The sequence below is a fragment of the Cheilinus undulatus genome, linkage group 14 (assembly GCF_018320785.1).
Source record: "Cheilinus undulatus linkage group 14, ASM1832078v1, whole genome shotgun sequence".
NCBI classification, from domain to species: domain Eukaryota; kingdom Metazoa; phylum Chordata; class Actinopteri; order Labriformes; family Labridae; genus Cheilinus; species Cheilinus undulatus.
In genome coordinates, this window is record NC_054878.1 from 46,562,656 (window position 1) to 46,583,960 (window position 21,305).

The 21,305-nt window shown below is 38.2% G+C and overlaps 1 protein-coding gene across 3 annotated transcripts in view; it reads left to right on the forward strand.

Annotated features, from left to right (window-relative positions):
- Window positions 1-21,305, forward strand: part of col12a1b (collagen, type XII, alpha 1b) — a 276,137-nt gene that overhangs the window by 49,701 nt on the left and 205,131 nt on the right. For all 3 annotated transcript variants that reach the window (XM_041805206.1, XM_041805207.1, XM_041805208.1), the window contains exons 14-15: window positions 14,540-14,809; window positions 18,163-18,429. In XM_041805206.1, the coding sequence (XP_041661140.1) occupies window positions 14,540-14,809; window positions 18,163-18,429 (537 nt within the window). The remainder of the gene's footprint in view (window positions 1-14,539; window positions 14,810-18,162; window positions 18,430-21,305) is intronic.

Sequence of the window (21,305 nt, forward strand, 5' to 3'; positions counted from 1 at the left end):
ACCCTGACTTTTTCAGCTGCCAATGCTTAGAAATGAAATACAGTGTGTAGGCCTGGGCGGTATGGTCTAAAAATATAACCCCCAATTTTCTGCCCCTTGTGCCAAAATTGCACACTTAGTTGATTTTTTTTTAAACTTTGTCCTCTTTCACAGTTAATATTATCATGTATTGTATTTTTTGTTCATTTTTGAACAAATTTCTGTCCCAGCCACAACAATCAGCCCAACATAAATAAAGTAAATCTTTTTTATAACGTTAATATCCCTGGTGTGTAAAAAGTCCCCATTCAAACCCATTCAAACCACTTCTTTTGATCTTTACGCCATTAAGGCATGAATCATGCATTTTCTGGTTTCTGGGCTTCATTTGAGAGTTTGGGCTTTACATTTGCACCTGGACCATTTTTTTACCCTGTTACATCACTTATACCATATATGGGCGAGGGCAGGAAAGGCATGTTTTTTTTTCCACTAGATTTCAGTGTTGTAGTGCCCTCTGCTCCCCTTCTCACTAACTCTCTGAGGTTTTGTTTAAGTGTAGATCAGTGTGTGAGTCTGTGAGTGTGTCTGTGCAATAATCCAAAAATAAGTTATCTAATTTTCATGTAGTAACTTGCAAAAAAATCATTTTTTGTGTATTTTGCATCTAAAAATGCAGTGACATCATCAATGAAACATGGCATTTGAAGGGTTAAAAAATTAAAATGAATGAGTATTTGACATTTATGATTAGGGCTGACCTTAAATGAGAAAAATATAATTCAGTAACAGTAAAACAGCTTTAAAATGTGTGATCTTTATAACATGATTTAAAGGTGTGCATTTTTGTGCAGAAGGGTGAGAAACGTGAGTATTTTACAATAATTGACCTCACAAATAAACTAATAATGCATTTTAACCAATGATGCTACTTAGGGATGTAACGATATGAAAATTTCATATAAGGGTTATTGTGACCAAAATTATCACGGTTATCATTATTTTCACGGTATTGTTGAAACGTGCAAAAAGTACTTTTACACACACTGAAATCAATTAACCAAGTTTTTTTGTTTTATAAAATAAAATAACACACACAATGTACTTTGTTGGCAGAACATTAAAATATTAACATCAAACATACAAATGTGTATTAAAGATGGCACCTTATGGCCATAAGAGGTAGCTGCACTTTGTGCAAATTGTAGATAAGATCCAAGAATATTTTTCCTTACATTCAGTGCTCAAGACTAGATCTAGTCTTACAGATCTAAGAAAAACTGGTACAGAAAGAACACTTTCACTGTTTCATGTACCTTTGTGTACAGTCTCTCTCTCTCGCTCTCTCTCTCTCTCGCTCGCTCGCTCTCTCTCTCTCTCTCTCGCTCGCGCTCTCTCTCTCTCTTTTGCTCTCTCTCTCTAGCTTGCTCTCTCTCCTGCTCTTTCGCTCTCTCTCTCGCTCTCTCTCTCTCTCTTGCTCTTTCGCTCTCTCGCTCTTTCGCTCTCTCTCTCCCCATGTTTTCAAACTGTGCATGCACACCAGAGTCTCAGAGAGCGCTGCTCCTTCTTCTATGGTGTTTAACATCAGCTGGCATCCATGAAGTTGCATTACTGCCACAGAGCGCTGCGGCTTCTCCAGGAATTGAGCAGTATCACCGTGAGTTTTCAAAGTGCGGTAATCAAACACGGTTTTAACGGTAATTAAAATTTGAAACGGTAATACTCACCGTCTCAAATTTTACCAGGGTTTATAGTGAGACCGTTTATCGTTACATCCCTAATGCTACTAATCAATGAAATATGCCAGGCTGCAATCATCCATAAAGAAGTTTTTCACTTACTATCTTGAAAAAAATCAATTTGTGTTTTGTTAATCAAAAAATGTTGTTTGTTTACATTAAAAACATGGCAATTAAAGGGTTAAAAGATATGACAGTTATTGAGTATTTGGTATTTTTGTTAATGGCACAAGTTGATGAAACAAGGAAAAAATTAAACAATTAAAGATAAACTTCTATAACTTTTTTATTTACAGTAATAACCCCCCGTGCATTTTTTTGCACACCAGGAGGAAAATGAGGCAGATATTTGTAGAGATACCAGAGGGTTAAGAAAAATTAGATTTATGATTCTAAATGATTTTTTCTTATCCTTGTTTAAAAAAACACACATAAATGACCAGAAAAGGTAAAAGCATGTTTTTCCTGTATTTTCTGAATTAAATGTAACAAATACCAACTGAATTTTCCTCTTGGGTAAGAGCAAGTGTTAGCATCAAACTAACAGACTAATATAAACAGCCCTATTCCTAATTTCATTTGAGTAACTACCAGTGACTTTTGAGTGGTATTTTAATGAGGTAGGTCTCTACCACAAGTTATGGATGTGCATGGGACGTGATGGTTTCATCCTGAAGTCGTAATTTTCATCTTAAGGAAATATAAATGAGCCTTAACAGTGGACAGTGAGCCACACAAGCTGAGAGGTGAGATGAGAAACGGCATGACCGGACAGGAATGTAACCCAGCTGAGAGCAGGGCTGGAAGCTTAGGAGGAGCAGGGAAGACTGACTCATTCCTGTCTCTGTTTCTGTCGTCCTCTTTGTTTATGTCTCCACGTGTTTCTGTGTCATGTTGAATCTCTTTCTCACCTTCACTTTTGTCCTCTCTCCCATCTCTCTTTAAGTCTTTGTCTATCCATTGTGCCTGTCTCTTTATTTTCCTCCTTATTGTCTGTCTTTGCATTTTTCCACCTTGTGAGGGCTTGCCTGGAATTTAACTGTACTGTCCACAGTCTCTGTTTCGGCCTGCGCTGCATCCACATGCCTCCCCGGTCACGGTGCATATAACCGATACATCCCCCAGATATTTTTCCTTTCTTTTCCGATGCCACAGGTTGCTTGGCCTACACCGGTTAAGCGTGATGAATTTCTTTCTGTTGTGTTGCATTCACGGTCTGTTTTAGTGTGTTGCTAAGGCCCCCCAGATATCCCTAGTGCTGGCCCACATTAGAAACAGCTGGCAGGAGGTTCTTCATTACCTTTATTTCCTTCACATGTGGAGCTAAACCAGCTCAGCTGCACTGATACTGTACTACTTCAAAACACGTGAGCTCACTCTGTCATATTGTAAAAACTCGTGCAGTAATAGGTTATAGATGGGCTCTATTTATGACAGCAGGTTCTTTTAGGTTAGTTTTTAACATGCAGCTATTACATATATTGTCTTTCTGCTGCTGGGAGTGCAGGTGAAATTTGGATTGGAGGTGAGGATTTTGGACAGGTTTGATTTTTCAAAACACATAACAAGGTAGTACTTTCCATCTCTGCCAGACATCTGATGATTTTGGCTTTACTCTGTAATCCTATGGTGATTCTGGCCGACAACATAACTCTTCTCACTTCTGGTCCCAGTTTTTAAAAGTGATGAAAGAGTGAACACATTTTACTTGGCAGAAAACGACATGTGTTTAGCTGTCATAGGCAGATGATAGATTTATGAAAGAAATAATAATATAAGTGCCGTAGGGTGCTGTTCAGACTGGCTGTGAAAGATTATTTCCCTTTGGTGCTGCAGGATGATGAAACCTGATTAATATCAACTCCCACTGGTGTAATAGATGTGCAGAAACATATCAGATATGTTCCCCTCATGTCTTCCTTGATCTGTGATTTAAACCTTTGTAGTCTTAAGAAGAAGTTAGAAGTCAGTCTGATTTATGCCTTTTTAAACACACTGAGCAGAGTAAATGCTAAGGACAGGATGCAACCTGTGGTGTCATTAATATATTTCACCAGGAATGGGCTAATTTAGAAGCAGCATTTAGAAATTAAAATACTAATGTAATCCAGTTGTAAATATTAACCCAAAAATCCTGCAGACTTTTGACAAACAGTATGTAACTCCTGCTGCCAGGCTGCTCTCAAACTCTCCAGTAGCAGAAGATGATAGTAGTGATGCTAAGCTCTATAGCAGAGGTTCCCAACCTGCAGTCCTATCCCGAATCTTTCTTCACTTGGGAGAGCCGACAGTTTGTGTCAGCAGCTTCATTTCTGTCAACAGTCTTTAGACAGAGTTTAAAAAAAGATAAACATTAATGTAAATGTGATTTGAACACACACTATAGCCCAGTGATCCTCAACGTGTGGCTCTAGAGCCACACGTTGAAGAATTATCCATTTTACCCCACCTTTTTGCTGCTTTTTTGCCAAATTTTGTCACTTTTCACTCATTTTCCTCACCTTTTTTTGCTGCTTTTTACCAAATTTAGTCACTTTTCACTCATTTTCCCCCATCTTTTTGCTGCTTTTTGCCAAATCTAGAAACTTTTCACTCACTTTCCCCTACATTTTGCTGCTTTTTACCAATTTTTGTCACTTTTCACTCATTTTCCCCCACCTATTTTCTGCTTTTTACCAATTTTAGTCACTTTCACTCATTTTCCTCACCTTTTTTGCTACTTTTTAACCAAATTTAGTCACTTTTCACTTATTTTCCCCCACCCGTTTTCTGCTTTTTACCAATTTTTGTCACTTTTCACTCATTTTTCCCCACCTTTTTGCTGCTTTTTGCCAATTTGAGTCACTTGTCTCTTATTTCCCCCACCTTTTTGCTGATTTTTGTCAATTTTATTCACTTTTTACTCTTTCTTGCCAAGTTTTTGCTGCTTTTTACCATTATTTCCACCTGTAAGCCAATTTTTTGTCACTTTTCACCCAATTTTTGTCATTTTCTGCCTATTTTACCCCCGTTCACCCATTTTTGGCCCCTTTTTTGCAGCTTTTTTTACCTGTTTTGTCAGCTTTAACTTACTTTTATTGCCACTTTTAACCTCTTAGATTGTGGCTCTTGCAAAGGTATTTTTCAACAGTTTGGCTCATTGGTTGAGCAGGATTGAGTAACACTGCTATAGCCGAACCTACATTCCATGCAAGGTTTATTTTTCACTAACACTAAACACATACACATACAGATCCATCATACTCATTGACCTAATAATGTCAGACACCAACAACCAAAACGGTCACAGATTTTTATTTTCCTCTCTCTGGGCCACCTGTATAAAACACTAGTCGCTCTCTTTAAATGGCTGCTGGTAGATGGAACAAGTTGAGTGGCCAGGTTTATACAAAGTGGTACGCCAGGAGAGTTTCCACTGAGACTGTAAGACTTCAGACCAGGCATCCTCTTTCAGCATTGTGTCTGAAGAGAGCAGAGCTGAATCCTAAAGAGAGGAGCAAAACTCTAAGCATGTAGACTTCAAGTGCAGGAGAAGTCTGTGGATTTGGGTGCAGTTATAAAGAATTGGAGCTCTAATTAGGGACATTATGTTCTGTATCAGTATCTTTGAATTCGTTAGATAGAGTTATGTTGATAGAGAGAGAGGCATTACATGAGGAAAATCATATAAAAATTTTCCCCACTTAACGAAAATGTCGATGAATCAATTCTGCCTAAAGAGCATTTGGTAGCTGTTGTAGAGATTTGGACTGAATCACACGCTCTTCCACATTAAATGGACTCTTCCCGTCATGGGGTATAGACATCCTTATTTACATTTATCTCATGTTAATGTGTTTCACGTTGAGCATTTTGAATCTCTGTTTTGACTGACTTGTTGTGGAGACCCAAGTTACATATTGCATATGTACTGTATGGATTTGAATAGATATATATGTGGATTAATGGAATGGATGTATTTGTGTGTGATTAGTATGGACAGAAGGACCACAGAAACATGCAGACCAGTGGAAATAACTCAAACTTGCATTAATTCTCTTTTTTTCTGATTTGGTTTGTGGAAGAAAAGTTCTTGATGGAGTATTTTTCAGCGTGCCAGATATTCCCCATTCCATCTGATTTCTGTCTGTGGCTTTCATATTCAAAAACCTCAGTATTCAGCTCCTGTCCTTGAGAGACAGCGATGCTTGAAGCAGATAAAAAGTGGCAGTGCAGCCGTGGAGCGTTCCCGGCTCCCTGCTAATGATGGCTGCAGTGGCGTCTGTGCGGTGAAGACTGCGAACGGTGACCAAGCAGACAAAAATGAAATGATATATCTGCATGAATGAAGGAAAGTGAGATCCATCCAGGGCTGGAAGTAACAAAGGTTTGGTGTGTTTTTCTTACTGAATTTAAAAACAAGCTGTCACAACCAGTTAAGGGTTGATCCATGACAAGCACTCTAAGCTAGCAGAAACAGTAAATGCTGATAGAAAAGTACCCATAGAAGTCTTTCTGATTTCATCATGCTTTTAGAACTTAATTTACTCTTTTTTACTCTTCAAGCTTTCCAGTCTATAAAACGAATCAAGGGGACACCAGGTATTAATAAATCTTAGCATTTTAATCTAGCATTTTCATTCTGGAACCTGCGCCTCTGAAAGTGGCTGCAAAGTTTGGTGTCTCTTAACTGTTTTCAATTTTTGCTTTATTTTTTCATATTTTTGTCGTGTTTTGTCAGCTGCTGATGGAGGTTTCTGCTGGGAGAAGAGTTTATTCAAGAGAGGAGCTTCTTTCATTGAGACAGAACAACAAAACATATCGTGAATGCCGTCTCCTGTGTTTTACTGAATCAAAACAACTCAGACTCAACTGTGGATCTACCTGGCTTCACTCTCGTAAGGTCAGACAGAGATGCTAAAGCTAGTGGCAAGAAGAAAGGAGGGGGTCTGGCTTTATTTGTTGACCAGAGATGGTGTAACTCCTTACACATAACTGTTAAGGAGAAGTTGTGTTGTCCAGATATTGAACTGTTGGCAGTTGCCCTTCGGCCATATTATGTTCCAAGGGAGTTCAGTCATATCATAATAATACTTGTATACATTCCACCCAAGGCAACTGATTTGGTTCCGTGTGATGTTTTGCATGATACTGTTGCTAGGATACAGACTCAACATCCTGAGGCACTTGTAATAATATCAGGAGATTTCAACCATGTCACCCTCTCCTCTCACCTGACTGGATTTACACAGTTTGTTAACTGCCCTACCAGAGAAAACAAAACCCTAGACCTGCTGTATGCCAATGTCAAAGAAGCTTACAGAGCTACTGCCTTACCACCACTGGGCAGGTCAGATCATAACTTGGTTTATCTGCAAACCTGTTACAAACCTTGTGTGCTGAGGCAGCCTGCAACTGTCAAAATCAGAAGATGGACTCCTCTAGCTAGTGAAACTCCAAGGGACTGCTTTGAATCAACAGACTGAAATGTTCTGCTGGAAACGGATGAGGACAGTATGAACATTGACAGACAGGTTGATTGTTTTACTGAGTACGTCAACTTCTGTAGAGACACAGTCATACCTGCAAAGACTGTTCGCTGTTTCCCCAATAACAAACCTTGGATCACAAGCCACATAAAGGCAATCCTCAACCAGAAAAAGAAAGCTTTTAGAGACGGTGACAAAGAACGTCTCAAAGAAGTGCAACATGAGTTGAAGAGGAGACTGAAGATGGCAAAGCTGGAATACAAAAAGAAGATAGAGAGGAATCTTCAACACAGCAACATCTGTGATGTGTGGAGAGGAATCAGTACCATCTCTGGACATAACAATAAAAAGAAAAGGGAGCCAATAGTGGGTGATGTGGAAAGAGCTAATGAACTCAACCTGTTCTTCAACAGATTTGACAATGTGGACACACCTACTTCCACTGCTGCTCCTCCTTCTTCTCCTCAACATATGGAAATCCCCACTATAGCTCCTCCTTCTCCTTCTCTGTCTCCTACACATGTCTCCACAGCTGCTGCCACCTCCCTTCTAGCACCTGTACCCTTCTCTGTCACAGAGACAGGGGTGAGGTTGGAGCTTGGGAGACATTGCTCTGGGAAGACAGCTGGCCCAGATGGTGTGTGTCCAAGGCTGCTTAAGACTGTGCTGCACAACTGTGTCAACTTCTCCACAGGATCTTCAACCTGAGTCTACAGCTGGGGCGGGTGCCTGCTCTATGGAAAACATCCTGTGTTGTACCGGTATCAAGAATCAAATGTCCGGCTGAACTAAATGACTACAGACCTATTGCCCTTACCTCACACATCATGAAAACTCTGGAGCGGCTGATTGTACGCCTACTGAGGCTTGAGGTCAAAGACAAACTCGATTCCCTGCAGTTTACACACAAAAAACACATTGGAGTGGATGATGCCATCCTCTTCATGCTTCACCGTGCCCTGTCTCATCTGGAGGAACCTGGAGTTTATGTGAGAATCATGTTCTTTGAGTTTTCAAACGCATTCAACTCCATCCAACCCACCATACTCAAAGACAAACTCACGGAGTTGGGAGTGGATCCTTCCTGTGTTTCTTGGGTCATAGATTACCTGACAGGAAGGCCACAGTTTGTCAGGCTGGGGAACTGTGTTTCTGGGACATTAATGAGCAGTACAGGGGCTCCTCAAGGGACAGTTCTGGCTCCATTCCTGTTCACACTGTATACATCAGACTTCAAATACAGCATTGAGTCCTGCCACATCCAGGAATACTCGGACGACACTGCTATCGTGGCATGTATCAGAAATGGACAAGAAGCCGAATACAGGGATCTGATAAGTGCCTTCAGTGACTGAAGTCACAAAAACTGCCTCTTACTCAACACCTCAAAGACAAAGGAAATGATCATAGATTTCCACAGATCCAAACCAGCAGTAAGATGCTGCAGATGTTTTATCAGTCTGTGGTGGCAAGTGTTCTGTTTTATGTTGCAGTCTGTTGGGGAGGCAGTGTAAAACACAAGGATGCAAGGCATCTGAACAAACTGGTTAGAAAAGCTGGCTCTGTGGTTGGAATCAAATTGAAGTCATTGGAGGATGAGGTGGAGAGAGTAAGGTGGAGGCTATTCTGAGAGACATGGATCATCCACTTCATATCTCCCTCAGTGAGCAAAGAAACAACGGTGGTGGACGGCTCCTATCCCTGCGCTGCAGGACAGGAAGATTTAGAAAATCTTTCATACCATAAGCTATTAGACTGTATAATTCTACAGTAAACAGATGAGAATCCCAGATGAGTGAATTTCCCTTTGGGGATAAATAAAGTTCTTGTGTTGTATTGTATTGTATTGTATTAAATCTAGTCTTCTGATGGAAAGAATCACAAATATTTCAGCATTTTTATTAAGTATTTTGACTGATATATTAAGGGTCAGTGTATTTTCTGCCAGATCCATTTCCTGGTTGAAACCAGACTCAAAAAAACGGGAGAAACTCTTGTTTTTCTGTTTTTTTTTTTTTTACTTTGGTAACAAAAATGGAAAAACAGATAACATTTTAACCCTTGACCTACTGAGTCTAAAACTGGCGACTTGGACATATTTTGTTATCATGGCTGTAAAATAGTCAGGAAATGCCCTAAGTCTGAGAGCTTTGGTCCCTTTTCCCAGGAGTACTTGAACTTTACTTTTCAACATCTGGTTAATGATTATTGCACATTATATGGAATTGTCAGCAGTTTAAAAGAAGAAAAACACAAAAACAGATTTGTTTTTCATGGCTTTTATGAGAAGAAATTTTGTTATTTCTCATGAAGTTTTGATTTGACATTTGAAATGTGAACTTATACATGTTTAGAACAATCAGCAGTCATTTTTGAGTCTAGGACTCTGGGTGTGCAAAACACAGTGCAAAAGATAACTATATACATAGGCCACAATTAGTGCAAATAAAGGTGGAAAAATGCATTCTCAACATTCTCAAGTAACATATTGTTATTGCACATGACAGACACGCACAAATGCCACTATCTAACGCTATTTCTGAAAATAAAACACCACTCTCGCTCGCTCTCCTTTTACTCTCTTCCTTCACTCTCCTTTCTCACTCGTCTTCTGCCAAAGCTGCCGTTTTTGCGGTACTGTTCAACATTACTGTAATATATATATCACACATCATATATTGCCGGAAAGCACAGATTCTCAGCTCTCTGTCAGTGTTGGAATTGTTTAGATTGAGCAAACTTTTGAGGAGTTACAGTGTTTAGAATCCGTGTAGCGGTGTTTAGCTACGAACCATATATGTGCGTATGCCCACAATTCTCAGCTTTCCAATGCCATTGGAATTTTTCTGATCGGACAAACTTTGACAGAGTTAGGGTGATTAAACTCCGGACATATAAAACATAGTGCTGGTGCTGGGTCAGTAGGTAAAGGGTTAAAAAAGGGATTTGATTTCTGTTTTTTCAATTCTGTTATTCTGTTTTCTTCATTTAATGAATTACTTTCAGAAAAGGAAATCATGTGACCTCTCTATGCTCTATGATAAGTGTTAGGTAGTACTATCTATCTATCTATCTATCCATCCATCCATCCATCCATCCATCCATCCATCCATCCATCTATCTATCTATCTATCTATCTATCTATCTATCTATCTATCTATCTATCTATCTATCTATCTATCTATCTATCTATCTATCTATCGTCTGTCTGTCTGTCTGTCTGTCTGTCTTTCTATCTGTCTATCTATCTACATGGATATATATATATATATATATATATATATTTATGACAGTCTGGGTTTCATTAGGAGTGGAACAAAGAGTGTTTAAACTCTCATCTCCTTGGTGAAAGCTGAGCATTGTGTGACTTGCCCGGCTATCAGCTGCCTTTTAAATGGACTTTGTCCGTCTTTCTAATACATCCTCTGATTCACACATTTTGGACGGCTGGAGCTGTAGCCCTGATTGTCTAATAATGCTGCAGATGGCTTCTAATTGGTTCACAATGTTGTGGGTTTTATACTAATTACATTTCATTAACCTTTGTGGGTATAAGTAGGAACATTTAATAAGAACAGCCTGTTACACTCTGGCCCTCATCAGTGTGCACAGAGAGTTTTTCTAAATTGAAGTGTCCTGAATTTTGTTGTCTTGAATCCAGCCCAGAAACATTTTTTCCGTCTATAAACATTAGTCGATTCTGGTGTTTTCCTTTCCCCCTCTCATAAGATCTGTATCAACTGGCAAAAGCAGGAATGAGATATATTTCAGGCTCACTTTCTTAATTATATAGCAGGATCTGACTAAAAAAAATCACATGGAAAATTGTTCTTTCCAGCGCCTCGCTGTCACCTTCTTTAGAGTCTTCCATCTCTCACAGACGTTCAGACATACCATTTCGTCTGTATAGGAAATCAAACATTTGTTTAGGTGAGATGTTAAAATAAATCTACGAGGTTTTACCTTCTGATGTAAATCCTCAGAAGGTCCAGTTCATGTTGTGGAAACCAGTGAGCACATTTTTTCTGTTGGTGTGTATGTAGATTTCTCAAATAGAACCCTTTTCATTGTTGGCACATTTCTAGAAGCTGATGTCACTTCATTACTTAGATGATGGTTGAATTTAAGTGGTGTGTGAATGGTTTCCTAAATACACTCTCCTTATTGTATCAGAGAAACAACAGGAATTGTCTCCATAAGGAATACAAAAACAAAGGAACCGTCTGGTGTCTTAAAACTGAATATTTTTCAACAAATCACAGCTGGATTGCGGTGTTGTTCCCTTTTTTTGTTTTACCTTTTGGTTACCAATGCAGGGGGATCCTTCTTCTAAGTCTTTGTGATGGCTGCAGGCAGCCGCATTTAAGGAGAAACAGGATTATCAATCAGAACCAACAGGATGTTCATGTGTCCAAAAATACAAAAGCACTGAAGGTACAAACAACACATGCAAGAATACTTAAGAGCAGTGATGTCAGACTCAGTACCAGCAGGGGCCGGATTCTGAACTTGGGTCTAACATGAGATCTTAACTGGGTCAGAGTTTCCCATAGACTGTAAACGTCATTTTCACCAGTAACCAATTATAGGAAAAAAATGTAACATTGATGACAAATGATTCTGACAAAAAAAAGTCAAAAGTTAAAATCCTGATTTTTAACAGTTACTAAATAAAATTTAAAATCATCGATTAAATGGTCAAAATATGACATAAAACTCAAAATTAAGTTTAACGTCCAAATATGAGATCAATTATAAAATGATGAGTTTGTCAAAATGTCAAATTGTCAAAATATAAGAAAAACTTAAAAACTATGAGTTTTAAATGTAAGAATATGAGATAATATTCAAAATTATGAGTTAAAAGGTGAAAATATAAGTAAAAATTCAAAACCATGAGTTTAAATGGTCAAAATTTGAGATAAAATTCAAAATTATGACTTTTAAAGTTGAAAATATGAGACAGAATTCAAAACCATGAGTTTCATAGTGTCAAAATATGACAAAAATTATAAAATTATGAGTTTTAAATGTAATAATATGAGATCAAATCCAAAATTATAAGTTAAAAGGTCAAAAGTTTAGATAAAATTCCAAATTATGACTTTTACAGGTAAAAATATGAGATAAAATTCAAAATTATGACTTTTAAATGTAAAAATCTGAGATAAAATTCAAAATGATGAGTTTAAAAGGTCAAAATTTGAGATAAAATTGAAAATTATGAGTTAAAAGGTCAAAATATGAGATACAATTCAAAACCATGAGTTTAAAAGGTCAAATTTGAGATGAAATTAAAAATTATGACTGTAAAAGTTGAAAATTTGAGATAAAATTAAAAACCATGAGTATAAAAGGTTAAAATTTGAGTTAAAATTCAAAATTATGACTTTAAAATTTCAAAATTTGAGATAAAATTCAAAAGCATAAGTTTAAAAGGTCAAAATTTGAGACAGAAAAAGAAATTTCATTCAAAAAGGTCAATATTTGGAATTAAAAGTTATATTAAGGAGTCGAAAAGGTCAAGAAATGAGAAAAATCTAAATCAAGAGATTAGAAAGGTCAAAATATGAGATAAAATTCTAAATCATGAGATTTCAATGTCAAAATATGAGATAAAATTAAAATACTAAATTATAAATGTCCAACGATGAGAACAAATTTTAAGATTTAAATCCAAAAGATTAATATTTGGGATTAAAATTTAGCGTTAGAAGTTGAAAATGTTAAAAGATAAGATAAAATTCAAATTCATGATTTTAAAATGTCAAAATATGACTAGAAAATTAAAAGTGTGAATTGAATGTTCAAAATATTATGTGAAAAGTCAAAACCATAATTTTAACTCATAATTGTAGATACAAAATGAAAACACAAATTTATTTTCCCACATTCCTGACTTTTTATCAAAATGTTTTAACTCTTTACTCTTTCTAATTCTTATGACTTCACAAGGATATCTTAAATCATCAAGGTTAAGTTTACATTTTTATACTGGAAGAAATCCGCAGACCTCATACTGGTGGACCAGTTAGAACAAAGATATGATGTGATCTGGGGGGCTGGGTATGACCATGCCATGGGCCGGATTTGGCCCCCGGGCCTTGAGTTTGACACCCCTGCTTTAGACGAATACGGCTGGAGAAGAATGGTAAATGTCCATTTTGAACACAGTCATTTTTGCCGCGTGGCGTTGCCCTGTCGAATAAGGGCTCTTAATGATTTTAAATGGTAAGTTTTGCTAGTGTGACAAACACTGAGTACGTCAGATTTACATGAAATGGTGCCTAGATGATTGTATTTTGAAGTGTTGGTGAATGACCAAGCTGCTTTCTTTAACAAATTTAACATCTTGGCTCCAGAAAACAACAATGAGTCACAGAAGTTTCTAGAAAACATCCTCTGGGGATCATGACCTTCTACAGCTGGTCTCATGTCTAGCCAGCTCTACTTGTTGGGTATTTTTCCTTGAGCAAGGATCAACAACTCCGTTCACCGAAACAATAGCAACGAAATAATTGAAAGCAAAAATAGTTTTATCTTTGGAACAAACCTGAAGCATTTTGAGACAAAACACAAGAGGAACGGTTTGAGTATTACCAAACATTTCCTTCATTAAATCCGTCCAAGTTCACCCACAAGAGCGGGATTTATGAAAGTTGAGACACAAGTTAAAAACTGGAAATTTCCTCCAAGTCAGGGGACAATGAGTTCTTTAAATCCACAAAAAGTAAGGGCAGTATTGAGTCTGTGCTGACATGTGTTCCAAAATACTGAATTTCAAGGTTTGAAGCTGATGACTAAAGAAGAGAATCGTGATTTTATAGGGTGAAGATTTCCTCGTCTTTTTATCCTTTTGGTAGAACACACACCTTTGGGTTCATCCTGTTCCGCCATGTTTCATGACAATGCTCTGCAGTTTTTACTGAAGCAGAATGACTAACGGTGTCCTCAGAAGTACCAAAAAAAACACGTTTCTCCAGCCGTCTCTGCCTTTAAAAGCTGTGGTTAGTCGTTCAGCTCTTTTGTCCACTTGATGGCCTTTTAATAGTTTCCAATTTGCCAGAGCATCAAAACGGTTCCTTTGTTTTGAAGGGAAGATGGATTAAAAAAGCCCTGACAAATACTGGAAAAAACATTAGAGCAACCCAGCTTGTATGACTTTATATGATATAAAATTTCTCTAATTTCTCTCACAGATGAGCTTTAAAACATCTGGCATAATTTGGAAGGAAATTCAGGGATATATCTTAAAGAAATACACAGTTTTAGTCCAAGTACGCAAGTAAGGTTTTTGTTTTTAGTTTGTTTCATGACCTTATTAATCCACGCCATTGTTTGGGTATTTTTCAGAGGGAGGCCCACCCACAAACCTGGTCACCAGCGATGTTACAGACACCAGCTTTGCTGCATCCTGGACTGCAGCGCCTGGAAACGTGAAGATGTACCGGGTTCGATGGAAGTCTTTGTTCTCTGAAGAGGCTGGAGACAAAACGGTGCCAGGGGATGTGACAAACACGGTTCTGGATGGTCTTACTCCAGAAACGCTTTACCAGGTTTCTGTAGTCGCCGCCTACAGTCACAAAGACAGCGAGCCCCTCACAGGACAGGAAACTACTGATGGTAAGGCAACCCGTTCTGCAAAATATAGACTTTGACTGAGTTTTCTATTGGACAGACATGGAGTCCTTGATTAGAGTCACTAGTTATTAGTAAAAGTAACAAACAAAATTAACAGCACCAAAGTAGACGCACCAAGCAGAGCTGCATCTCTGGGAGGGGGGCAAAGACTACACGTTTCTTTTGGTCATTCACGATGGCACCATGTCAGACTATATGACCAAAATCTTGTCCCGTCTTGGCCAACAGCCTGGCCACACTACAAGAGTGGTCTGGACCGCTCAGAGTATGCTGAAGTCACCGCTGTCTCCGCGACTGAGTGCGAGTTCACAAGTTGTTGGGGGCGGGCCAAAGTGTGTCAATCTCTCTGCAACAGAAGTGCTCTGTGTGATTGTAGCGGTCTTCTTGCTCATAGAAAAGAAAATAAGAAACAACTATGGATTGGATTATGGATAATAAGTATGGATGTATCAACAGGAGGACAATATGGACTGGCTCTCCTTCAGATAAAACTTAAGGTATGCATGTGATAATGTAAATAAAATAAAGTAAAATTTACACATTAATTTTAGGGAATAAAGGGGGGTAAAAGTGGTAAATCTAGTAAACAATGATGCAAAGATAAGGAGCAAAATGTTCTCCTGTTGTTAGACGTCAGGATTCACATCGCTGATGTCAGGTTAGGGTGTTAAACTAGACGACGATGTACGAAAAATTCTGACATACTAGTCTTGTTGAATCGTGGTCTTGAGGAATCGTAAGGAGTCTTGGACGCGTCCTTAATTATGTCACACTACAAGACCGTTTGTCGTTCCCGACTCTCAAAATCAGGCCTGAGTTTTGACGACGAGCTGTGAAGTCGCAGTCGGGCTTAAGTCTGGCTGAAATCGTGAAGTCTGAGCTGGCCTTTAGGGAGCTATGCTTCTCTAAAGGAAAGAGCCACTCTACTTCACTTACTGAAGGTTTAAAAGACTTGAGTCACCGCTGCATACCTTGAAGGGTCAGTCCAGGTGTTTAAATGGTGTGTGGTCAGGCCAGGAGCCCACAGAGGGAAGTTTTCACTGTATTCAAATAGTAACACACATGGCAGAAAAGACTTTGTTTTCATTATGAGGTCACAGCGAAATGAGCCAAAGTATACTTCCTTTTAGCGCAACAACAAAACTGATTTCTCTGCTTGTGTAATCGCACAGTTGGCACTCTCCGAAAGGACTTTCTCCTTTCTAGTCTGGGAGTAGTCTGGTTTTAAATTAAGGTGTTCATTTAAGATACTTTCACATTGTAATTCAGAGTAAACACAGACAACTGAAGGCAGAGGGGAATATTTATTGTTAAAGCCTGTGTATCCTGTAAATGACGCACTGTAAACTGCATGCTGACATAAAACATCAGACAAAAACACACACATTCCTCACTCTGTATGCACACATGGGAAATCAAAAGGTCCAGATCAATGCAAACAGGCCACCCAAAATAAAACAAATGTAAATAAATGAACACGTTTTAGTACATACTGTTCCAGCCAACTTTTACATTTCCAGCTTCACTCATTTGTTTAGACCCATCAACACAGAGAAAAGTTGGAAGCTGTGTGTTTTTCCTCCAATAAAATTTCCCCAGAGTAAAATCAAGTAGTCTGAAATACTTTCCCTGGGATCATTAAACATACACATTATTCCCTCGCAAAGTTTGTAATCACTTGCAGAATCATTGGAATAGGTTTGATTTTATAGGGTTTGGTTGTTTCTAGGGAAAATGTGGTTAGCATTCTGATCACTTCTGCCTAATTCATAACCTCCATTTTGGCATCATGCTGTTAGTATTACTCAACATCTACCCATGCATTTCTGAACAGTAAATGAACATAAGGCAAAACCACACTTGGCTTAAAGATGGAACGGAAGAAATTAGATGAACAATAACTACATTTTTGTGGCCTCTAGAAAAAAATAAAAATCTGCATTTTTCTGCACATACAGGCCACACTGAATGGCAGAATACTGCTTGAAAATATCTGTTAACTTAACCCTTGTGCCCTCCTCAAATTTACCACCCTCTGGACACCTCCGAGGCAAAAATGTACACATACAGAAAAATTGCCATTGAATCAGCATACTTCAATATATTTTTCTACGTTTTTTCTGCTCAAAACTAACAAACATTCAATCATTTTTCAAGATTTTAACCGTTTAAATGCCAGTTTGATTATTTGAAATATTTGATTTTTACTAAAAAAAAACAGAAAAAGCAAATTATCTTTCATATAATAAATAGTAGAAAGAAGGGGCTTTGGTGCTGATAAGAGTCTTTGATGGGTCAAAAATTAGCAGCAAAACTGATTTCATTGCCCTTGTATTTTTTGTAGTGCCAACTTTAACATTAGGGCACCCTGTGGACACCCTCGAGGCAAAAATGTACACGTACAAAAAAAACTGCTATTACATCAGCATACATCAGTATTTTTTTCCAACCTTTTTTTTCATAAATCTCTTTAACAACTTCAGACCTGCTCACAACTACAAGAAAATTCAATAATTCTCAGAATTTTAACCCTTTAAATGCCAGTTTGATTATTTGAAATATTTCATTTTTACTGCAAAAACCGCAAAAAGTGGATTATTTTCCATATAATAAATAGTAGAAAGATGGGGCTTTGGGGATGATGAGAGTCTTGGATGGGTCAAAGATTAGCAACAAAACTGATGTGATTGCATTAATATTTTTTACGTAATGTCAGAAATACCCTCCTGACACCTTCGAGGCAAAAATGCCCCCATTGACTTCCATTAAAACCAGGTTTTTTAATCTCACTGTCATTGCAGTATAAAATCATGCATTCTTTAATGTCAGCATTCCAATGAGAAGAAATCTAGTGAAATTTGACATTTTTACCGTATTCCACCAGATTCAACCATTTACTCATTGTAGGACCATGCACCAAATTCTTGTATTTTTGACGTTATGTTATGAAATACTATAAAAAATACAAGGGCAGTGAAATCAATTTTGTTGCTAATCTTTGACCCATTCAAGACTCTCATCAGCACCAAAGCCCCATCTTTCCACTATTAATTTTCTGGAAAATAATTCACGTTTTATGTTTTTTGTAGTGAAAAATAAAACATTTCAAATAATCAAACTGACATTTAAAGGGTTAAAATCTTGAAAATTACTGAATGTTTGGTAGTTTTGAGCAGGTCTGAAGTTGTTTAAGAGATTTATGAAAAGAAAGTAGAAAAAAATATTGATGTATGCTGATTTAATAGCAGTTTGTTGTACATGTACATTTTTGGCCTTGAAGGTGTCCAGGTGTTTTAGCCTGAATCCTGTTCTGATGAAAAATCTTCTGTTTTCAGCTTCTGCTGCTGCTAAAAAACTGACTGTGTCAGACGAGACTGAGCGGACCATGAAGGTCACATGGATGCCCGCACCAGGCAAGGTGGTAAACTACCGACTAAAGTACACTCCCAGTACTGGAGGAAAGGAAGTGATCCTCAGGATCCCTGGGTCGGTCACCTCCACAGTCATGAAGCGCCTGCAGCCAATGACCACCTACAATATCACCGTTCACCCCATCTACAAGCGCGGGGAAGGAAAAGCAAGGCAAGGAGTAGGAACGACACGTACGTTGGTCCATAATTCAACCCTCTGACAGACAGTACACTGCAGAATCATGTCCATTTCAACCAGGAGGGTTTAACCTGAGGTCATCCTAAAATTTTATCTTTGGTGGGATTAAGTTTAGAAATCTGCTACTGCGTTGATTTGAGCCTTAGTGTGTATAGAGTCAGTGGCTGTTAGGGGTGTAACAGTCATGGGGGGTCATGGTTTGGTGCACAGAGTGACACGACGAATATGACTAAACTATTAAAAAAGGGAACAGAAGAAAACAAATGTGACAGGATTCACCGCAATCCAGGTGGCAGTCATGTTTTTTTTGAAGAGGAAGCAGTGGGCGAAACAGAATACACGATGAAGAGAGGTTTGCACCCGTAAAAAGAGCTGCAGAGGAGCTTGGCTTTTTTCCCCTCTCCTCATCTCTGTGCTGTTTTTAGAAATCCTCTGGATATGATAGCAGGAAGGTTTGAAGATATCCCCATTGCTAATTAAGCATTAAGAGCCGTTTGGTCCGCTTTAAACAAACTCTGGTCCGTTTTCCCGGATAGTCCGGGTCATTTTAAGTGGTGTGAAAGCTCAGACGAACTCTGGTGCGGACCAAACAAGCGGACTCTGGTCCACTTGAAAACAGGGGGTCTCAGTCCGCTTCCAAACAAACCCTGGTGCAGTTCGTTTGAGGTGTGAAAGCAAAACAGACCAACTTATGAATCAAAGGCATGAAGTTAGAGTCAATAGTATTAAATAAGTAACTAGTAACTAAATTTTAGTAAGTTAGAGGCACAAAGCATAATGATAAGGATTTATATGTGATTTAATACACCTAAATACATGTTGGTACCTCATGTTGGTAAACCACTGAGCTATCCAGCCATGATTAATGCATTTTCATTTGAGGATAAATCCACTAAATGACCATGTTTTTATTTTGAGTTGAATTAATTTTATGCATAGACTTCTTCAAAAATAGTTTAAAGTGTACAACTTTAAAGCTTTTAAAAAACCCCTCTCAGTGTCACTTTGGGAACCACTGCTCTAAGACAGTGGTTCTCAACCTTGGAGTCGGGACCCCCTTTGGGGTCGCGGGACACTGAGAGGGGGTCTCTAGATGCCTTAAAAAAACTTTAAAATTACACTGTTGCTACTTAACACCATTTTCATCATTTTTTTCCCACACATTTTTGCCATTTAACACCTATTTTTGTCCATTTTAAACTCTTTCCACCAGTTTTTTTCTGCCTGTTTTTGCCACTTCTGAACCAATTCTTGCACATAAGCTGAATGTTGCCTCTGTTGACCCATTATTACCACTATTAACCCATTTTATACACCCATTTTTTCCCATTTTAACCACATCTCATCATTTGATATGCCCGATTTTAGTAATTTAACCAGTTTCTGCCTATATCTGCCTATTTTTTTTCTTTTTTGGTTAACCCATTTTTGCCAATTTATATCAATTTTTCATCCCATTTCACCAAATTTCCACCCGGTTTTGCTAATTAAAGCCATTTCAGCCACATTTGAACTCCCTTTTACCACTATTTATGCCCCTTTTTTGCCACTTTAAAACATTTCTGCTACTTTTAAAATTCAACTTCACCACATTTTCCAAAATTTTTTTGCCATGATTAAGCCATTTTAGCCTTTTTTTAAACCATTTTCTTTATTTTTGGACAAAATGGATATTAGATTTTTAAGAAGGCTTTTTACTACATGAATGATTAAAAAAAGATGTTTGATCAGAGTGGTTATTATTCAGGTTAAGTATAAAGTATGGGTATCACAGCTTAACTTTACAGTAGACCATTGTTTTGCTGACCTTCATGGGCCCCCAGTTTGGCTGGGCCAAACTCTCCCATTTATCCCCCTTTTCTGGACGACCTTGTCCCCACATGACTATTCTGAATTGTGCATGGCTGTTGAACCACCTTCAGGTCCAGTGGGGGTCCCCAGTCCATGGCACCTTTATTTTTTAGGTTGCAGACTGAAACGGTTGAGAACCCCTGCTCTGAGAGTCTCTATTGTCCACAAGCTAAAGTGGATAGATGCCTTAAAGTTGGGCTCGTGTACCTCCTGGGCTTTAAAATCAGCTAGATTCAAATATCAGGAAACCTGACTATGGCTATATGTCAATGCCATCATACCACTTCGTCTTTAGTTAATCATTAGGATCTCTTTCGAGTTTAGATGAGAGAAGATACTGTGTTTGTCCTGTTTTGTTGTTTTTCTTCCTGAAGGCAGCCATGTTTCAGACACTCACGGTCCAGTGGAAAAGTGTTGTCAAAGTCTTCTGAGGTTTTTTTTCTCTAATTCTTGATGCCATGGATATCCAATAATTTAGCTTTCAGGGAATAATGCCACTGCTAAATGGTAGAGGTTGGTAGAAAGCATTGCTCTCATTTCGACTTTACAGTAAAGATAAAACCTCTTCCTTTATGTTCAGTTATAGCTCAGCTCAATGTTCTCAGTTATTTCTCAAAGAAACAGCTTGTTTGACTGTTTCGTTGCTGATTTAAGTAGAAATATTAACACATCATCCCTGCTTGGAAACAAATGTGAACCTTTAGTCCAAGTTTCAGATTTTTTCCTTGTGTTCCACCAAAAATAATGTTTAGTGACCGACTTCATGGTTAAACCACTGGTTAAGATGAGTACTCTACATGTGCTGCTGCCTCTGCAAAGATGCGGCGTCTTCTCACCATGTCACTAAAATCACAGTTAAGCACATGCTAAATCACACGCTACCAGTACTAACACACAGCATGACACTGGGCTATTTAACAAATGACACCGGGTTCAAGGTATTGTATTATGGACTAATGAGAAACTGGCTTCTATGTGGTGTGGCTGATCTTCAAACCTGTGCCAAGAGTTTGAGATG